General features: G+C 43.2%; 1 protein-coding gene across 1 annotated transcript in view; it reads right to left on the bottom strand.

Moving 5' to 3' along the window:
• Positions 1–18,785, bottom strand: part of TBL3 (transducin beta like 3) — an 825,158-nt gene that overhangs the window by 101,023 nt on the left and 705,350 nt on the right. Inside the window, exon 20 of the mRNA XM_044089118.1 lies at positions 16,138–16,209. Coding sequence (XP_043945053.1) covers positions 16,138–16,209 — 72 coding nt within the window. The remainder of the gene's footprint in view (positions 1–16,137; positions 16,210–18,785) is intronic.

Below are 18,785 nucleotides of genomic sequence, written 5' to 3'. Positions count from 1 at the left end.
GCATGACTCCCTTATTGGGATATGCAGGTATGCCTCTTTTAAGTCTAGAGTCACTAGCCAAGTGTTTTTGCCCAGCATGGGCAGAAGCTGTTGCAAAGTCAGAATTTTGAATTTTGGGATGTCCAAGAATGTGGTCAAAATCGATAAATCCAGTACAGAGCGCCAGGCATTATCTTTTCTGGGTACCAGGAACAGTCTTGATTAAAACCCTTGCCCTTTTTCCTGTTCTGGCACTGGTTGAATAGCTCCCATAGCCATGAGGGACGTAACTTGTTTCTGTGCCTCTGCCCGTTGATTTTGTGGCAGATCTGGCCAACCGTTTGGAATTGGCAAGGTATGGAAATGAAATCTATATCCCTGGGATACTATGTTTAATACCCACTTGTCCTGGGTTATTAACTGCCAATTTTGAGCATGAAGTGCTAATTTTCCCCCTAAGGGGGCTGCCAAAAAATAAGTGCATGGTGATGGCAGAGGGAAGTCATTGAGACTGTTTACTGTATGGTTGTGCTTTGTTTCCTCCAGATTTGGAGGTAGAGGCACCCCGTTGCTTTGACCTGTAAGAACCCTGTGATTGGTATCTAGAGACTTTTGAGTGCCTGGATTTGTCCCATGAGGCTCTGTCGGACAGAGGAAAGGGCCAATTTTTTGTAGGTCAGTGTCTACTGAATCTTGGTGGCTGCACTTGTAAGAAGTCTTTTACAGTTTGCATAGACTTAGCTTTGTCTTCCATTTTCTTTAAAACCTCTTCTGCCTTATTACCAAACACAGTATCATGCCGTAAAGGTGCATCCAACAATTTAGCTTTAACATGATCAGGCAGATTTTGCTCCTTGAGCCAGGCATGCCTTCTAATCACAGATCCAGTAACTGCGGCCCTGCAGGAAATCTCCAAGGAATGAAAACCGCATTGCAAAGTAAGCTTTCCAACCTGTTCTGCTGCATGCAATAATTCCTGTAATCCTTTATTTTCCACACATTCAGAAATCAACATAATTTTCTGTTTCAATAATCCCATAACATGCTGTTGATATTTAAGCATATGAAACTGGCAGTTTAAGGCCTTAATTGCCAAAGTTGCAGACGTATAAACCTTCTTTCCCCATCTATCCAGTGCCCTGGAATCTCTATCAGAGGAGGTAGGATTCTTAGCTGTTGAGGCCTTTACACCTTTGGGACCCTGTGAGATAGTTTCAGGGTCAGCAGCAGGATTTTTGAATAAAAATTTGTGGGAGTCAGGAACCCTGTAATATCTGTCTGGCTTACTAGGAGCTGGAGGTAGGGAATCTGGAGCCATGCTTGATTCCGAAAACACATCATCAACAATGTCTAATACAGGGGCCTATGTTGAGGAAGAAGGAAATCCCTAAGCCTCTTTTTTGATTCTGAGAAATCCTGACTCTCTCAATGAAAATGTTCCCTCAAAGTATGCAAGGTTTCTCCAAAAGAATAATCTTCAGGAGGAGATGCAGATGGGATGGATTCCTCTGCATCTGAATCCTCATAGGGTGGTATAGAAAATTCTTGATCAGAAGAGGAATCAGAAGAAACAGAAACCTGATCTGAAGATTCATAATCAGTGTCTTGCCTAGGCCTCTTATCGGGGGGGGTTGGGAACCCCTGATCAAGGTAATTAAGTCTTCAACATTTTGATCATCTGTTTTTTTTGGGCATAGAGGCCTGAGCATGTGGCTCATGCATCTGTTTTTTAGCCTTAAAAGTTGCTTTTGTCTTTGTTTATGAAGCTGGCGTCGGTTTTATATAGAAATGCTGAGGCCTGAAAACACCCTCAGAAGCCGGTGCCTGCTCAGCGGCTCCGGACCCATTCGAGGGAGAGACATCCACGGGTACAATACTCTGAGAATCTCGCGGCATGCTGAACTCCACATAGGTCTCGGTAGAGGCCTGCGACTCGAAAGTAGTGGGTATCAGGGGCTGCGAAAGTGCCTCATTGAGTACTGGCGAACCAGCGACTGGCTTAGGAGAAGCTTCATCATTGGTTTTGGACCTCGACGGCCTGTCTCTGTCCTTTTCTTTGCGTTTTTTGTGAACTCCAGTAGTCAGATTGCTATCCGATGACATTTCAGGGTAATTAAATCTGTTTAAAAAATATTTTGAAGCAAAGATATACTGACGCTTAATAGTGCGTTGGTTAAATCTAACACAAAACCGACAGCAACGCACGTTATGATCTGGGCCGAGGCAAGGAATACAGTACAAATGAAAATCCTTATGAGGTATGTGCTTCCCACAAGTAATGCGATTATTAACTTTTACTGACATCGGTAAGGAGCAAGAAAAAGTTTCCCTAACGGGGTACTTAGCTTTAATTGAAGACTTCGGTTTTGAAACTTGAATGTGAAAATTTCAGGAGTCTGCCGATCGGCACTTGCAAACTGCTTCTGCTTCGGGCACCGCGCGGCAAGAAAGACTAAAGAAAATGGCATCGGCTGCATGTTTTACACCCCTGACGAACTGACATCATGGAAGAGGAGTCCAATATACTTCAAGAGAGTAAAGAACAATGTAAATCCATTATTATAAGGATCAGCTAAACATTGGGCATGGATGCACAGCACAATAAACTAACAGTATTTGATGTGTTTACAGCATGCGAGTGCCTGACCGGCAGGCAGGAATTTTACAAAGCAGTGGTAATGCTGTACCAAGTTACCAGTGTACAACTGGGCAGTAAGCATACATGTCACAGCACAATAACCCAGATGCTGTAGACACACATCTGCAAAACTTCATGTGGAGGCTAATACAACAGACAAAATGTCACTAGATTCTACAAGGCAGACAATACAATGCATGAAATGATACAAGAGATGCTAAGTTTAATAGGCACAGCTGCCATAACAAAATGCTCAATGCACCTACAGCAGGCATGGATGCTCCAGTAATAAATGCAGTACAGAAAGTAGACGTGATGCAGCAAGGTGTGTGATACCATCACAGCAAGGCCACAATATAGTACGGCAGTAAATAAACAGCGCAGCAAGGTTGCAGTATAGTAGGAAAGTAATCAATCAGCCACATGAGACACACACAGCAGGGAACAATGAGCAATGCAAGTCCAAAATCACTAGCAGACAGAAGGTGCTGCAAACTGCTGCCAGACGTAGTGAGGTACAGGTGCACACTAGCATCCTGGAAATGGGTTATGAGGACAAGACAGTTAACCAGACAAATTTTTGTTGCTGTCGTATGCACTCCATTACAGAGCTGTACTCTCTGCAGATTTGCTGCATTAAATGCATCATTTCCCAAAAGTTGTGGGACTGTTCTAGTCAAATCCAGCAGCACAGTTCCAGGGTTAGTTGGTTGCATCACAGACTAGCAAGATAAATCAATGCTTTTTACAAACATGACAAGTTTAAAGCAAAACACATGAGCACCCAGGCCAATAAAAGTTTACACCACTATGTAAGCAATAGTAATTAATGCCAAAAAAGAACAGGACTAAGTCCTTCTCTAATGAGGAAACTGCCAGAGCACAAAACAGGGTGTTTAAATCAGCAGTAGCACATTCTAATGTCTTAAATATAAAAAGGCTACTTCTTAGATATTGTTGGACTGTTTTTGAAGTCAAACCTGGCAGCACAGTTGAAAACAGCTTGGCTTTGTTACAGCCCAGCACAGTAGAGCCACAATGCCTGCAAACATAGCAAGTTTACAGCAGACAAAAAGAGCACACATGCCAATAAAAGTTAATGCTGATATGCAATCAATAGCAAATCAAACCAGAAACAATAGTGGTGTCCCCGTCTCTCAACAAGGGTGATCCAGTCAGACCAGCTTCAGATGCTGTTCTTAGTCTAGAGGAAAGCAGTTTTTATACTTAATAAATAAGCACCTATCCAAGCATGTCTAAGGGTCAGCTCCCGGTGATTTCTCCTGTCTACCTGATGAATCTGGGCATCTTGGGGCAATGCAGCAACTGCCTCATGTACACAGACAACCCTCTCCTCCTACCAACCAACACTACAACTTGTGAGAGATGCACTTATATTGCCAAATTGGAAGCAAAGCTCTCTTCACCCAAGACTGGACTAGACAGTTAAAAGGAGAAGGTAAACACTTGCACCACACCACACTCATCACATAGCCCCTCAAAACCTACACCACTAAAACATACACAGAAACACAAAACACACACACACATTCGCGGAGGCTCTCAATAAAAACCTGCTCAAGCATCAGGGACATCCAAAGTAGAAACTCAAGCAAACTCCACCTCCCAACACAACCCAAATGACACACAGCTTACAAACTCAGTGTGCCACTCAGCCACAGCCCATAAAACATAACAACATACCCAACACTCTAGTCATAGGTGACTCTATAGTCAGGCACACTGATGTTCCACTCACCAGACTAAACAAGGAGAAAGTTACTGTCAGCTGCCTGTCAGGTGCCAGGATCCGCCACATAATGCACGCACTCAGATCACTCCACAACAAGTACAAATATGACACTGTCATTGTCCATGTTGGTGTGAATGACCTGAGACGTACCTCCCTGGACTACATGAAGAGAGACATGGAGGAGCTCTCCGATCTTGTAGCCCAGGCAGGTATGACCCTGGCCCTGAGTAGCATCCTGCCATCACCCAGAATGATGCCACAGTACAAGGACGAAATGATTGACTTCAACAATTGGGTAAGCTTCTGGTGTCATTCTAAGGGGATCCAGTATTTGTCTGCCTGGGACGACATGATCGACAGACCACGATGCTTTGCCAGAGATGGCTTGCACTTGTTGCCCTTGTGATTTTGGATACTGGCTAAGGCTCTTGCCACCCCTATAGTGCCTTTTTTAGGCAAGGTTCAAATGACAAATTCACCACCGTAACAGGTACAAGCAAGCAAAATCTGAGGGTAATGCTACTCAATGCTAGAAGTCTAAACCTCAAAATGCACTCACTCGAGGCACTTCTTAAAATGGAGAACATCGATATCTCTGCAGTGACACAGACCTGGTTCAAAGCTCCAGAGAGCACCCCTGCATTACCCAGGTTATAATTCATACCACACCTTTCGGCGACCTAACCTGGAATGAAGCACTAAAGGGTGGAGGCGTGTCCATATTCATTAAAGATAGCCACACCTCCAGGCTAGTTGAACAGCATAATGCATCCGAGATTATCCAAGTGCAACTAACTCTAGGCAAGACTGCAATCCAAACTGTAGCTTGCTACAGACCCCCCACCATGCCCCAGGATTCCACTCCTCATTTCTTGATACACTGGAAAGTATTAGGGTACAACCTAACACCCTAATAATGGGCGATTTCAACTACCCCACCATTAACTAGGAAAACTACTCATGTACCAACTCTTTTGCTCAACGTTTTCTGGAATTCATAAATTCCAATGCCTTGGATCAACTTATTCACACCCCCACCAGGGGCAGTAATATCCTAGACCTGGTCATTACCAACATGGGCAACTGGTGTTCCACACCAGAGGTCAATTCCTCGTTGGTCAGATTCGACCACAAGCTAATCACCCTAGACATCCACATCCCGCCCCCACTCCCAATTAGGGAAACCACCGTAAAAAACTTCTCCAAAGCCAACTTCACATTTCTTAAGACAGAAGTGGCAAACTTCATGACATCCATGCAGACAGACAGTAGTTATGACTGCTGAATCCTACACAAATGCACTTTATAAGCACTTACACGAGTGCATGGATCATGCTATCCCTAAAAGAACCAAGATGCTATCCTCCAAAAAAAGGAAGCCAATCTGGTGGTCCTCTGCCATAAACAAACTCTACAACAGAAGAAAGAAACTGTTGCAAAAAAAGAGTAAAAACCCATGATTGGAGGAACGTCCTATTCAACCTCAGTAAGAAGCTGAGATCCCTCATAAAATCCTCCAAAGCTAGTTACGAAAACAAAATTGCCACTGACTCTAAAGACAACCACAAAGCATTCTATAGCTATGTCAAGAATCTCAATGGCAACACTTAGATCTGCTCTGAGTTACAGCACAATGGCACTAAATATACAGAACCAACTGATATTGCCAACATCTTGGCAGATAGGTTCAGTGCTAACTTTACCCCCCTCTCACCCCCTAGAGGGCCCACCTCTATACTGGAAGAAAGCAAACTTCCTGTAATCATGGCTGCACAGGTAAAAAACACACTCTCCAAAGCCAAGAACACAGCATCCATGGGACCTGACAATATCCCAGGCTGCATTCTACATAAACTAGAGAATGAACTGGCACCCTAAGTACCATGTTCAGTCATAGCCTCACCTCAGGCTTTGTGCCCACTAAATGGCGCACCACGACGGACCCCGGGAACTACCGCCCCATTAGCCTAATGAGCCTGGTCTGTAAGGCCATGGAACGTATCATCATGGAACACAAAGACATTGGTAATCTCCAAACTCTGGACCCTACCCAGTTCGGATTTGTAAAAGGCAGATCATGTCTCCTAAACCTGATTGACTTCTTTGAAGCAGTCACCAAAGCCATAGATGAGGGTAAGGTGGTTCACACAGCTTATCTAGATCTCGCCAAGGCTTTCAACACCATCCCCCACTCTGGAATTATAGATAAGCTCACTAAACTATAAATCCCTATGTCACAAGATGGGTTGCCAACTGGCTCACGGACAGAACCCACACTGTGAAAGTAGCAGAAGACTCCAAATCCGACTTCAGACCAGTGACAAGTGGAGTACCACAGGGTTCAGTCCTGGGTCCTCTCTTGTTTGGTATCTACTTCTCTGAAGTACAGGCTAACACAGAAGGTCTTTGGCTAACAAAGTTTGTAGATGACTGCAAACTAGGAGCCATAATCGAAACTCCTAACGCTGTGGACATACTACAAAAGGGCCTCACTGAGACAGATGCCTGGTGTCAAAGCCATGGCCTGAAGCTCAATGCCAAAAAGTGTATTGTCATCCCCTTTGGTAAAAACTTTGCACCCATGAACTACCACATAGCTGGTAGTCTACTTAACGCCAAAAATGTGATGAGACCTTGAGACACAGGTGGACAGTAGTCTCTCCTTTGATAATCACATCGCCACAGTGGTCAGGAAATCCTTCTACGTGGCTCACCTCATCACAAAAAGTTTCTCATCCAGAAAAAAAGAGGTCATTGTTCCCCTCTACTCATCACTCATTAGACCCATTATAGAGTACAACGCTCCTTTTGGTATGTACCTCACAAGAGATCTACAACAACTGGAAAGGCCACAGAAATACCTCACAAAGAGGATTACTGGCCTGAAACAGATGCCCTATGCAGACAGTCTCAAAAAAACTCCAGCTTTACTCCGTCGGATATCGCCAACTCAGAGGCAATCTCTGCCTAACATACAAAGCTATGTCAAACCCAGAGCTGTTGGACATGCTCCATTTAAAGAAATCCCACTCCCTCCGAACTACACGCTCTAGGGACCTAAACCTTGTTACCACAATAAACAGAACATGCTGGAGGGATAGATTCCTGTCCCAGAGACTTCCTATACTCTGGAACAGACTACATATCTATGTCAAACAGAGCTCCTCATTAGCACTCAATAAAAATCTTGATGATTGGATGGGAGATAGGAAATTCATCCCAGGGATCACTTCTGTGGCTCTGCTCGACAGGGGCACAGGAAAATAATTTTCTTGGGTGGCGAAAGCCAGGGTACATTTTTGGCTAGGCTTATATAGGCCCTAGGGCCAATAGCCCAGTATCCTCATATGAACCTATAAATTACCACAGCGCAGAAAAAAAGGGCTTTTAAAAATAGGCACTAGCATATTGTAATGTAAAAACAGTTACTGCCCAAATGCTGCTGTTTTTGAAATCAAATCTTCATAATGACGGAATACTAAAATGAATGAAAATAACATGTTGCATGAAACTGACTTTAAGCAGCCGAAGGACCCTTTTTCCGGCTGGTCAATGACAAACTAAGCTCTCCTCAGTAACTGGCAGGTGGTAGCAGTTTGGATGCCAGGCACCTATCCCACAGCTTCTTAACTTCAGGAAAGGAAACGGGAAAAAAAGAAGACAAAATGTTATCTATCTCAGGATGGTGCTGGGAAATTGAAATGTGCCAATTTCCTTATGAAGCAGCAGCAGTGGTAAACCAAACCCCCCCCCCCATTCTCAAGTAATAATGTTTTGAATTTAGGTGGATGTCATCTTTTCCACAACCAGGTTGGATTTATTTATGGTCTGCAGAGCAGACTGGTTTAGTTAACTTCACATGGGGGATACTAAAGTACAGTTGTGTACACTTACCATAAATGTGGATGTTAGAGTGTATTCACTGTTGCAGTCAACACATTTGGGTTATCTGCCTGCAGGTAAAGCCCTCAGCCAGCCTGAATACCAGAGTCTTGGGATTTCTGCGTTGGATGCTGTCGTTTCTTCCATGATGTCAGGTCGTCAGGGGTAAAAAACATGCAGCCGATGCCATTACATCAGTTTTTCTTGCCCCAGATGTCAGGTGCCCCCACAATAGGATGCAATTATATGGTGTGGAACACCCCCAGCAAAAAGCAAACACAATTAAAGACATGCCAAACCAAAAAGGACAGGTGAAAGCAAAGACAATCAGGGGGCTGGAGGGAGGGTAACCAGGACTGCAACAGTGAATACACTCGAACATCTACATTTATGGTAAGTGTACACAACTGTACTATGTTCTTCGTGTTTCACTGTTGCAGTCATCACATTTGGGTTGATTCCCGAAGCGAAGGAAGGGAGGAGGTAGATTAAGAAGCATTAGGGCTGGCAATGAAGCCCTGTAAGACTGCTGTGGCAAATCCAGCTCTGGATTTAGAAAAGATAGGCAACTGGTAATGTTTGGTGAAAGTGTGTACAGAGCTCCAGGTTGCAGCTTTCAGGATGTCCCTGGTAAGGACTCCTCTGAGAAATGTAGTAGAGGTAGATGTAGCCCTAGTGGAATGAGTTCTTATCCCCTGTGGGGTAGGTTTTCCATGGTGCTTGTAGCAGAAATAGATCCAGTGTGCTATTCATTTGGAAATGGTTTGCTTTGCAATGGCCTTCCCCCTCTGCCCCTGTAGCAAAGCTGACTAGCAGCTGGTCAGATTTTCTGAGAGGCTTAGTCCTGTCCAAATACAATCTAAGCTGTCTATGCACATCCAGAGAATGCAGTGTCCTTTCCCCTTTATTCTGAGGATTAGGGAAAAAAAACAGGCAAATGAATGGACTGGACACACTAGACACCACCTTGGGCATAAAAGATGGGTTAGACCTGAGGGAAACCCTGTCCGCATGGAAGATAATGAAGGGTGCCACTGCCATAAGGGCCTGCAGTTCAGACACTCTTCTTGCTGAAGTGATGGCTAGAAGTAAAGCTGTTTTCCAAGAGAGGAATTTCAACTCTGCTGTAGCAGCCGGCTCAAGGGGGGGGGGTCAGTAATATTTTCCAATACAAAGTTAAGGTCCCAGGCTGGAGTGGGAGCTCTCCTGGGGGGTCTCAAATTTTTGTCCCTCTACGGAACTGCTTTACCAGAGGATGAGAGAAGAGGGGTGGCTCTGTATTATAGTGAGGTGAGATGGCTGAGGCATGAATCTTAATGGACGAGAAGGATAGGCCCTCGTGGGGCATCTCTGTTAAGTAATCTAGTATATGAGGTAAGTTGGGCACAATTGTCCCCATCCCCTGAGAATGGCTCCAGGAACAGTATTTTTCCACTTTTCTGAATAGGGTTTTCTAGTACTAGGCCTCCTTGCCTCAAGAATGACATCCATAACCTGCTTACTGGGGGTTGCTAGTGGTGAGCTCAGGGGATTAGCCAGGCTGCAAGGTTCAGGGTCTGAACCTGAGGGTGCAAAATCTGGCCCGCCTGCTGGGCCAGCAGGGAAGGAGTCTGAGGCAGGTGCCATGGTTGTAGCCCTGTCAGACTGCATAAAAGAGGGTACCAGTGCTGGCGTGGCCAGTCTGGTGCAATCAGGATTGTCCTTGGCTTGTCCTGTTTGATCTTTATTAGCACCTTCGAGAGGAGAGGCAGAGGGGGAAAGGCATAAACTGAGAGGCTTTCCCAGGTAAAGGACAGGGCATCCACTTTCCAAGCTTGACTGCGGGGAGTTCTGGTGCAGTATTTGTTCAATTGATAGTTCTGAGGGGAAGCAAACAGGTCCACCTCTGGCATCCCCAATCTGTTCCCCAAAAGCTTGAATATTTTGGGTCCCAGTTTCCATTCGTGTGGGTCTATGAGATTTCAGCTTAAGTCGTCTGCCAGTGAATTTAATTTGCCTGGCAGGAACTGAGCTTGTAGGTGCACTTGGTTGCTTAAGGCTGTGTTCCACAGAGCCACAGCTAGTCTGCAGAGTGGGTAGGAATGGGTTCCCCCCTGCTTGTTTATGTACCACATAACTGTGGTGTTGTCTGTCTTTACCAATAGTTGCCCTGGAAGAACAAGTTTGTTGAAGGCTGTCACAGCATTCTGTACAGCTAACATTTCTTTTTGATTGATATGCAGGTAGGGTTACCACCTGTCCCACTTTGCGAGGGACAGTCCCTTTTTGGGCATTTGTGTCCTGCAAAAAAATTGTAAAAATGGCAAATGTCCTGAGATTTTAGGACAAAATTATTTTCTATATTTTATGTAATAGTTGCATAAAACAGTTATTCTGTATCTGAAACACCTAAATGTTATAAGAAACAGAACAAGCATCTAAAATGCTACAAGAATAAGCTTTTATTTAGGCAAAAAAGTGAAGTTCTGTCCTTTGTACTGGCTGTGGGTATGTTTTGGCCTGCAAAATCTGATGTTTGTACCAAAAATGTCCCACTTTGGGCATTTGAAAAGGCGGCAACCCTATATGCAGGTGCATCTGCTTTGGGTTCCATTTGCCCTGAATGCACTGCCTTGCCATGTGAGCCCCCCATGCATAGTCAGATGCTTCTGTTGTTAGGGTTTGGGCGGCAGGGGGTAGAGTGAAAGAGTCCCTTGTTGTGGTTGCAGGCCTCTGCCCACCAAAGGAACTCTGCCCTTAGACAAGGAATGACAGGAATTATTGTTTCCAGGTCCTGAGAATGTTGACACCATAGACTTTTTAGATGCCACTGAAGTTTCCTCATATGCAGTCTTGCATATGGAATTAACAGAATGCAAGAGGCCATGAACCCTAGAGCTTGCAGTATTTTCCTTGCAGATAGCTGGGTTTTTGTGGCCAGAAGCTTGAAGTAGGTTGTCAAATAAATTTCTTTCTCTGGAGTGAGGAATGCCATCTGGGAATTTGTGTTCAGGCTTGTTCCCAAGAATATAATCTGTTGGCAGGGTACTAGGTGTGATTTATTTTCACTGATGGTGTACCCCAGTGAATTTAGAAGTCTCTTTTGCAAATGCCAGGTGTTGTAATAGCAAGTCCTGACTTTACGCCTGAATCAGGCAATCGTCCAAGTATGGGTAAATCTGAATACTTCTCTGCCTGAAAAATGCAATGGCTGGAGCTCGGCACTTTGTGAATACCCTGGGCTCAGTATATAAGCCAAAGGGTAGTGCAGAGAACTGATAGTGCATACAGCCTGCCCTAAATCGTAGGTATTTCCTGCAGGATTCCCTTATGGGGATGTGCAGGTAAGCTTCTTTTAAGTCTAGGGTTGCCAGCCAGGCATCCTTGGCAAGCATAGGAAGCAGCTGTTGGAGAGTTAGCATTTTGAATTTTGGAACCACCAGAAAGGTGTTGAGAACAGACAGATCCAGGATAGGATGCCAGGAGTTTTCTTTTCTGGGAACCAGGAACAGTGTTGAATAAAAGCCTTGTCCCCCTTTGTTCTGTTGGGACAGGTTGAATAGCCTTTATGTTGAGGAGAGAAAGTACTTGCTTTTGGGCATCCACCCACTGGTTTGGGGGGAGGTCTGGTCACCCACTTAGGGTTGGGAGAGAGTGGAAGTGGAATCTGTATTCTAGGGAAACAATGTTTAAAACCCATTTGTCTTGGGTAATGAGTTCCCATTTTTTTGCATGCAGGGCGAGTTTTCCTCCTAAAGGTGCAAGTAGTTGAGCAAGGCTTGGAGGAGTTAAGTACAAGTCATTGTGCCATTTTCCCATAGGGGGGTGGCTTACTACTCCCTGATTTGGACGTGGGAGTACCCCACTGCTTAGATCTGTGCATAACCTGAGACTGAAGTTTTGGTGGTCTGCTGGCCCTGGGTTTGGACTGAGAAGGCCTGGAACGGACTGGAAAGGCCCAGTTCTTTGAAGGCCAATGCCTACTGAATCTGGGTGGCTGTACTTGTAAGAAATCGTTAACAGTTTGCACAGATTTAGCTTTTTCCTCCATCCTTTTGAGGACTTCTGCTTTACTGCCAAATAGGCGCTCTTGGCTTAAGGGTGCATCCAGTAATTTTGCTTTTACCTGATCTGGCAAGTTTTGTTCCTTAAGCCAAGCATGCATTCTAAGTACAGACCCAGTGACAGCAGCCCTGCAAGATGCTTCTAAAGCATCAAAACCACATTGCAAAGTATGTTTACCAACTTGGTCAGCAAAATGCATTAACTCTTGTAAATATTTGTGTTCTGCACAGTCAGGAATCAACATAATTTTCTGTTTAAGTAGCCCCATAATATGCTGCTGATACTTTAACATATGAAACTGGCAATTAAAAGCCCTAATGGCCAGAGTAGCAGAGGTGTATACCTTCTTACCCCATCTGTCTAAAGCCCTGGAATCCCTGTCAGAAGGGGTAGGATTTTTGGTAGTAGTAGCCTTAATGGCCTTTGGTCCTTGGGAAATGGTCTCTGGATCCACAGTAGGATTCTTGAAAAGGAATTTGTGAGAGTCAGGTAATCTATAGTACCTGTCAGGTTTCCTGGGAGCTGGAGGTTAAGGCTGGATTCCAAGAAAACATCATATACAATCTCCAGAACAGGAGGGATAGCAAGAGGCCTGTGCTGAGGCAGGTATAAAAATTCCCAGAGTCCCTTTTTGGATTGAGAACAGTCCTGGCTTTCCCAGCGGAAATGCTCCCTAAGGGAATGCAAGGTTTTACCAAATGAAAGATCTTCTGGAGGGGAAGCTGAGGGAATGGAATCCTCTGCATCAGAATCCTTGTAGGTAGATAAGGGTATTTCTTGGTAGTCAGAAGGAACAGAGATATCAGATTCCTGATCAGAAGAATCCGAAGGAAAATCATTTCTAAGTCTCTTAAAGGGGGAAGCCTGGCTTCCCCTAATTAGGATATAATAAGGTCTTCAGCCATTCTAATCATTTGTTTTTGAGGCATGTGGGCCCGAGAATGCGCTTTGGTCATCGGTTTCCTAGGCGTAGTGCGAGCTTTAGGCCTGAGGTATTTGGTATTTTTGGCTTGAAATGAAGTCGTCTGTTTGATCTGAAAAATCAGTAGGCTTGAATACACCCTCAAAAGCTGGACTTTGCACAGCGGCTTCGGACCCATCCAAGGTGGAGACATCCGCAGGTTCCATAGTCGAAGATGCATATCGCATTGAGTAACGGCGGACTGGCCACTAGCTTAATGGTAGTGTCGTCAGCAGTTTTGGACCTATGTGGTCAGTCTCTGTCTTTATCCTTACGTTTTTTCAGAAGATCGGTAGTCGGATGGCTTAACGAAGCCATTTCGGAGTACGGAGATTGAGAGCAAAAGTATTTCGCTACAAAAATAGCCAGACGACGAACAGTACAGGCGTTGAACAAGGCACAAAATTGACAGCGAGGGACGACGTGGTCTGGGCCTAAACAGGTGACGCTGTAAGCATGAAAATCTCTATGAGGTATATGCTTTCCACAGGCAAGACAATTATTAATTTTTTCTGACATTGGTTGGAGCAAGAAAAAGGGATCCCCAATGGAGTACTTATCTTTTAGAAGACTTCAGGTCTGAAACTCGAAAATGAAAATTTCAGGAGTCGGCTGACCGGCACTTGCGAACTGCTTCAGCTTCGGGCACGGCATGGCAAGAAAGACTGAAGTAATGGCATCGGCTGCATGTTTTACTTGAGCTTGAGCTACAAAACCTAATTTTATTTCACCAACTCTCCACAGCCCATAAAATCCTGTATAAACCCTTAATACCCCCATACTCACTGCTCTTATTACTCCTTACTGCAATCTTAAAAGCCTACGCTCTTCTAATAAACTTCTTATTTCCACTAGTAAATCCTATAACATGGCCGGAAACTCTTTGTTCTCAAACACAGTAGGAAAAATCTGGAACTCCCTTCCTGACAATCTCACTGCACTCCCTTCTCCTCCCTGCTTTAAATCACAACTCAAATCTCACCTCAAAACTCACTGTCTCTGCCCTTGTACTAACCCCTGACTAGCTTTATATATCCTCACAAGTACTTCCTTTTTTTTTTCTGATTACAGAACTTCGACTAACTCTTCCCTATTTCTTCTATCATGCTCAATTTGTACACCTTTTAAATTTATAGTTTTTTTGTAGTTAATTTCTAATATTTCTTCTGCAAATATATGCTAATGAATATTCTCATAGCTAATTGTTTTTTTCTCTGTTATTAATGTATGATTTTGGAGCTTTTCTCCCCGGGCCTCTGCTGAAAATGGACATATATCCAGTTGGACCAGCCCGGTCAACAAATGTAAAATAAAATAAAATAAATAAATAATAAATTTTATACGCCTGACGTCATGGAAGAAGCGACAGCATCTGATGCAGAAATCCCAAGACTCTGGTATTCAGGCCGGCTGAGAGCTACCTGCAGGCAGAGAACTAAAATGTGATGACTGCAACAGTGAAACACGAAGATCATCAGACTGAGAACCCAAGAGAGTCTGCATATTATAGAAATGACATTATGGCACTTCAGTGGGGTAATACAGATTTGAGTGGGATGTTATCAGTGAATCGGAGGTCTTTTTTTCTTCAATTTATTACAAACAGACTGAAACTGGAAGCAGTAAAACAGAATATTTGATTTTAGGTTGGGTATCTGTCAGTTTCTCTGACAATAATGAACAAACAATGAGGGACTTCGTCCCATTAAAAGTCACAGGGTGGGTTTATTTGGGCCTACTATGCAAACAGTAGATGGAAGAGGTAGTTTTATTTTATGTTTTGCTGCATATGCTAACATCACACTTGCAGGTTAGGAAGACAACGGTTTCCTTTATTTTTGCTTGGGCACTATCAGAACTGGGTACACAGTAACATTCTCACATGAAAGAGCTGGTAGTGGTAAACTCAGTATAACCTACTGTCATTTAACAGGCGACTGTTTAATGGACATTAGGACATGAATAAATCTGGAATGAGTTATACAGCTAACTTCCACACATGGAATAACAGTTTAGGAGAGTGAGGAACCACTGCCCTCTCAAGCTTTGGGTCTGCAGTAAATGAATGCAGTTGACGTTTTCATCTGTTCCGCATCTCTTCTCCATCACTGGTTCTACAAGCGGCTAACTGCCTCTACCAACTGTTTGGTAGTCAATGCACTAAGTGTGGTCCACAAGGCTTGCTTGGTATCTAAAGACCCTTCAGAGCTGTGAGTGCTACGACAATCATGATATTAATACTGAGGGATGAGCTAGAAATAAAACAGTACTGCATGGTTTAAATATTCAGTCCTATTGGTGCTGTTTATCAAACTTCACCCTTAAAGAATACAAAAGGATGTACAAGTAAAAATGAGGTGTTTTCCAAATGGAATTTAAGATTTACTTGTTTGCGGTTTTACTACTGTCTTGTCGTTTTCTTCGTTATGCAGAAGTCACAACTGAAACAAACTGCTACAGCTAGGCTGCTTATTATTATTTTATCATTAATCTGAGTTTTGATCACATAACTGGGTAACTAGTCCTGGAACTGGGAAAGACAAACACACTCCTTGCACATCAAATGCTTTGACTATTGAGTTTTTTTTAAATGTTAATGGAGCTTTGAATGTTTTTTGGCATTTTCATGCAGTTTTTAAGTTCTGAAAACTGACAGTGTCGTCACTCCAGTCTTTTACATTCTGCTTACAAAGTTATACAATTGTTGCTGCAACAGAATACAAAATACTACTGTACCAGAATGCAAAAGCATCACTGGAAACAAGGATACATTATGATAAATATAAACATTCACGTTTAATATTCTGCCTTGTACATCTGTGTTCTCATTCATTTAAAAGTCAGCATGGCTACAGAAAATAAAAATGTATTTGCACATACCTTTCTGATCTTGTCTTAATTTCATGAGGGTGTTTTCCAGTGCAACTTTCCCATCAACCTCTCCCAAGAGGGCTAAAAAAGACAATTTTATACTTTTAACAGACAATGGGAATTTCACACAATGTAAACAACAATTATTTACTTTCTTCTGGTTGCTGCGTCCTCTACTCTTTGGAACACAACTTATTGCAATACAAGGAAAAGCAAAGCATGGTGGGTCACTGATTTAAACAATTTCTATGCATCTCGCTAGTGTACGTACCTTAAGGTGTAAGAATGAGGACAATTTTCTAAAACACTTTTGGGAGGATGGCGTTAATTATGTGTATATGTGTAGCACATTGTAACATGGATTCCTAACAACACATTCTCTGCATATGTTCTACAACAGGGTACCTGACATAACCATTTACCCTTATATGCAGAAGCGTCAATTAGATTTCTTCTTTTTTTAACTGCTAAAAAGTCTGTTACAAACAGACCCACATTAACATGCACTCACACAAAACCCAACTCCAGTGCTGGTGTCTTCAGTCCAACCAACATCTTGGTAAAGGAGGACCAGCTGAGGAAGGACCACTGACCAGCTGATGGTCTGCTCTTCTCAATTAGCGGTGGGCTAGGGGGATGGAATGTGCTGCTAAGCAACTGCCAACCAATGGAAGCTGGGAGGCAGAAACAGACAGAACACAGCCCAGCAAGGTGTCAGGCAGTTCTCACAGTGTGGGCATAGCACAGAGCTATGAATGTGCCTCCATGAAAATTACATTGGCATGTCACACATACATGTACCTCCATACAAGGTACACTGGCATGTTACGTATACATATGCCTCCATATAAGATACACTGGCATGCCACGTACACATATGCCTCTATATAAGGTACACTGGCATGCCACGTATACATATGCCTCCACATAATGTACACCTGCATGTCACATATACATTTGCCTGCGGTCCCCCTTCACAAGATCGAATGGATGGAAGCTCGAAATTCATAATCTCGAGACCAGAATCTCGAACTTCCATTCACTCAAAATTGTGAATGGGAGCCTTAGGTTTAAAAAAATAAAAAGTTAATTTACCTTATTGCAGGGGGCCAGGTCCCCTGTACCCTAGAAGTTTAAATGTGAATGTTCCATGATCGCACTATAGCGGAGGAATGGAAAATCTTCCGTTTTGCTCTTATGCGTATAGCACGGGATGGGAGATTTCCCTTTCCTTCACTATAGTGCGATCTCGGAGTAGGTATATTTAAGTAGGGGGGGGTGTGGGGGGGGGTGCAGCCCCCCACGAAAACATTTGAAAGGTGGGGTTTTTTTGTCCCTTTCATATGCTTGAGTTTCTCTAAATTCGAGATTCTGGTTTAGAGTTTATGACTTTTGAGTTTAGAGAAATTCGATCATGTGAAGGGGAACCATGCCTGCAAATAAGGTACAATGGCAAACCATATTGGCATATGCCTCCACATAATGTACACCTGCATGTCACATATACACATGCCTCCACATAAGGTTCACTGGCATCCCACATATACATGTCTTGCCATATAAGGTACACGGGCATACCATGTTGGCATATACCTCCATATAAGGTATACTGACCTGCCATATATACACATGGCTAAGGTAAAAAACACACAATGGTCCAGAAATAGCCAACTGAATCACTAAATAAAATTAACAATAGTAAGCGCTTTTGTTCTGCATCAACTTACAAAACTTCATCAGACAAACTCAATTGACAATCAATCCCATTTAAATATCCAACCATCACGTGATAGTTGCTCCAATTTCAACTTAAAAACATATTACCAAAAACGCATAATATATGCATACAGAAATACATACATTAAAAATTCTTGCATTTCTATAATTACTCATTAATTCACCCCAACCTAAAAACATGTATTTTTAAAAATCTCTTAAAATACTATCTACGAAGAACTCTTAACTTTAATAACGGGGCAACAATGGGGCAAAAGTAACATGCTCAATTAAACCTGGCCAAGTGCAGGAATTTAATTCCAGCTGCCAAAAAAGTTCCCTTTTGTCTAACCTAATTGGCCAGGGACCACCCCTTTCATTTTGTATAACTTTTTCCAGAACTGAAAATTTAACTCCATGTCCTTGATGTTCACTTGCATGTTTTGCCAATGCATTGGAAATTTTACTTCTATGAATGTCATACTAATATCATACTGTGAGACGATGTTCCATTTTCCCAACATAAACACTTTGGCACATTTGGCAAAGGGCTAAATACACTAACATCTTGCTTTCACAATCAAACCATATAAGGTACACTCACCTGCCACATACACATATGTTTCCACATAAGGTACACTCACTGACCTGCCACATACACCTATGCCTCCACATAAGGTACACTGACCTGCCACATACACATATGCCTCCACATAAGGTACACTTGCAAGTCATGTAGGCATATGCCTCCACATAAGGTACACTGACCTACCATACATACATATGCCTCCACATAAGGTACACTGTCCTGCCATGGTACTGATTATCAGCTAAGGAACAAGAAAAAGATCCTTCTCTATGCATACATGACAGCTCCAAAAACTTGTAGTGCTGCATCCGTCCCACTCTATGACAGTTTACATGTTGGCCATAAAGTTTTT

The sequence above is a fragment of the Protopterus annectens genome, chromosome 12.part0 (assembly GCF_019279795.1).
Source record: "Protopterus annectens isolate FY-2018-M chromosome 12.part0, PAN1.0, whole genome shotgun sequence".
Taxonomy (NCBI): domain Eukaryota; kingdom Metazoa; phylum Chordata; order Ceratodontiformes; family Protopteridae; genus Protopterus; species Protopterus annectens.
This window is presented reverse-complemented; position numbering and strand designations above follow the sequence as displayed.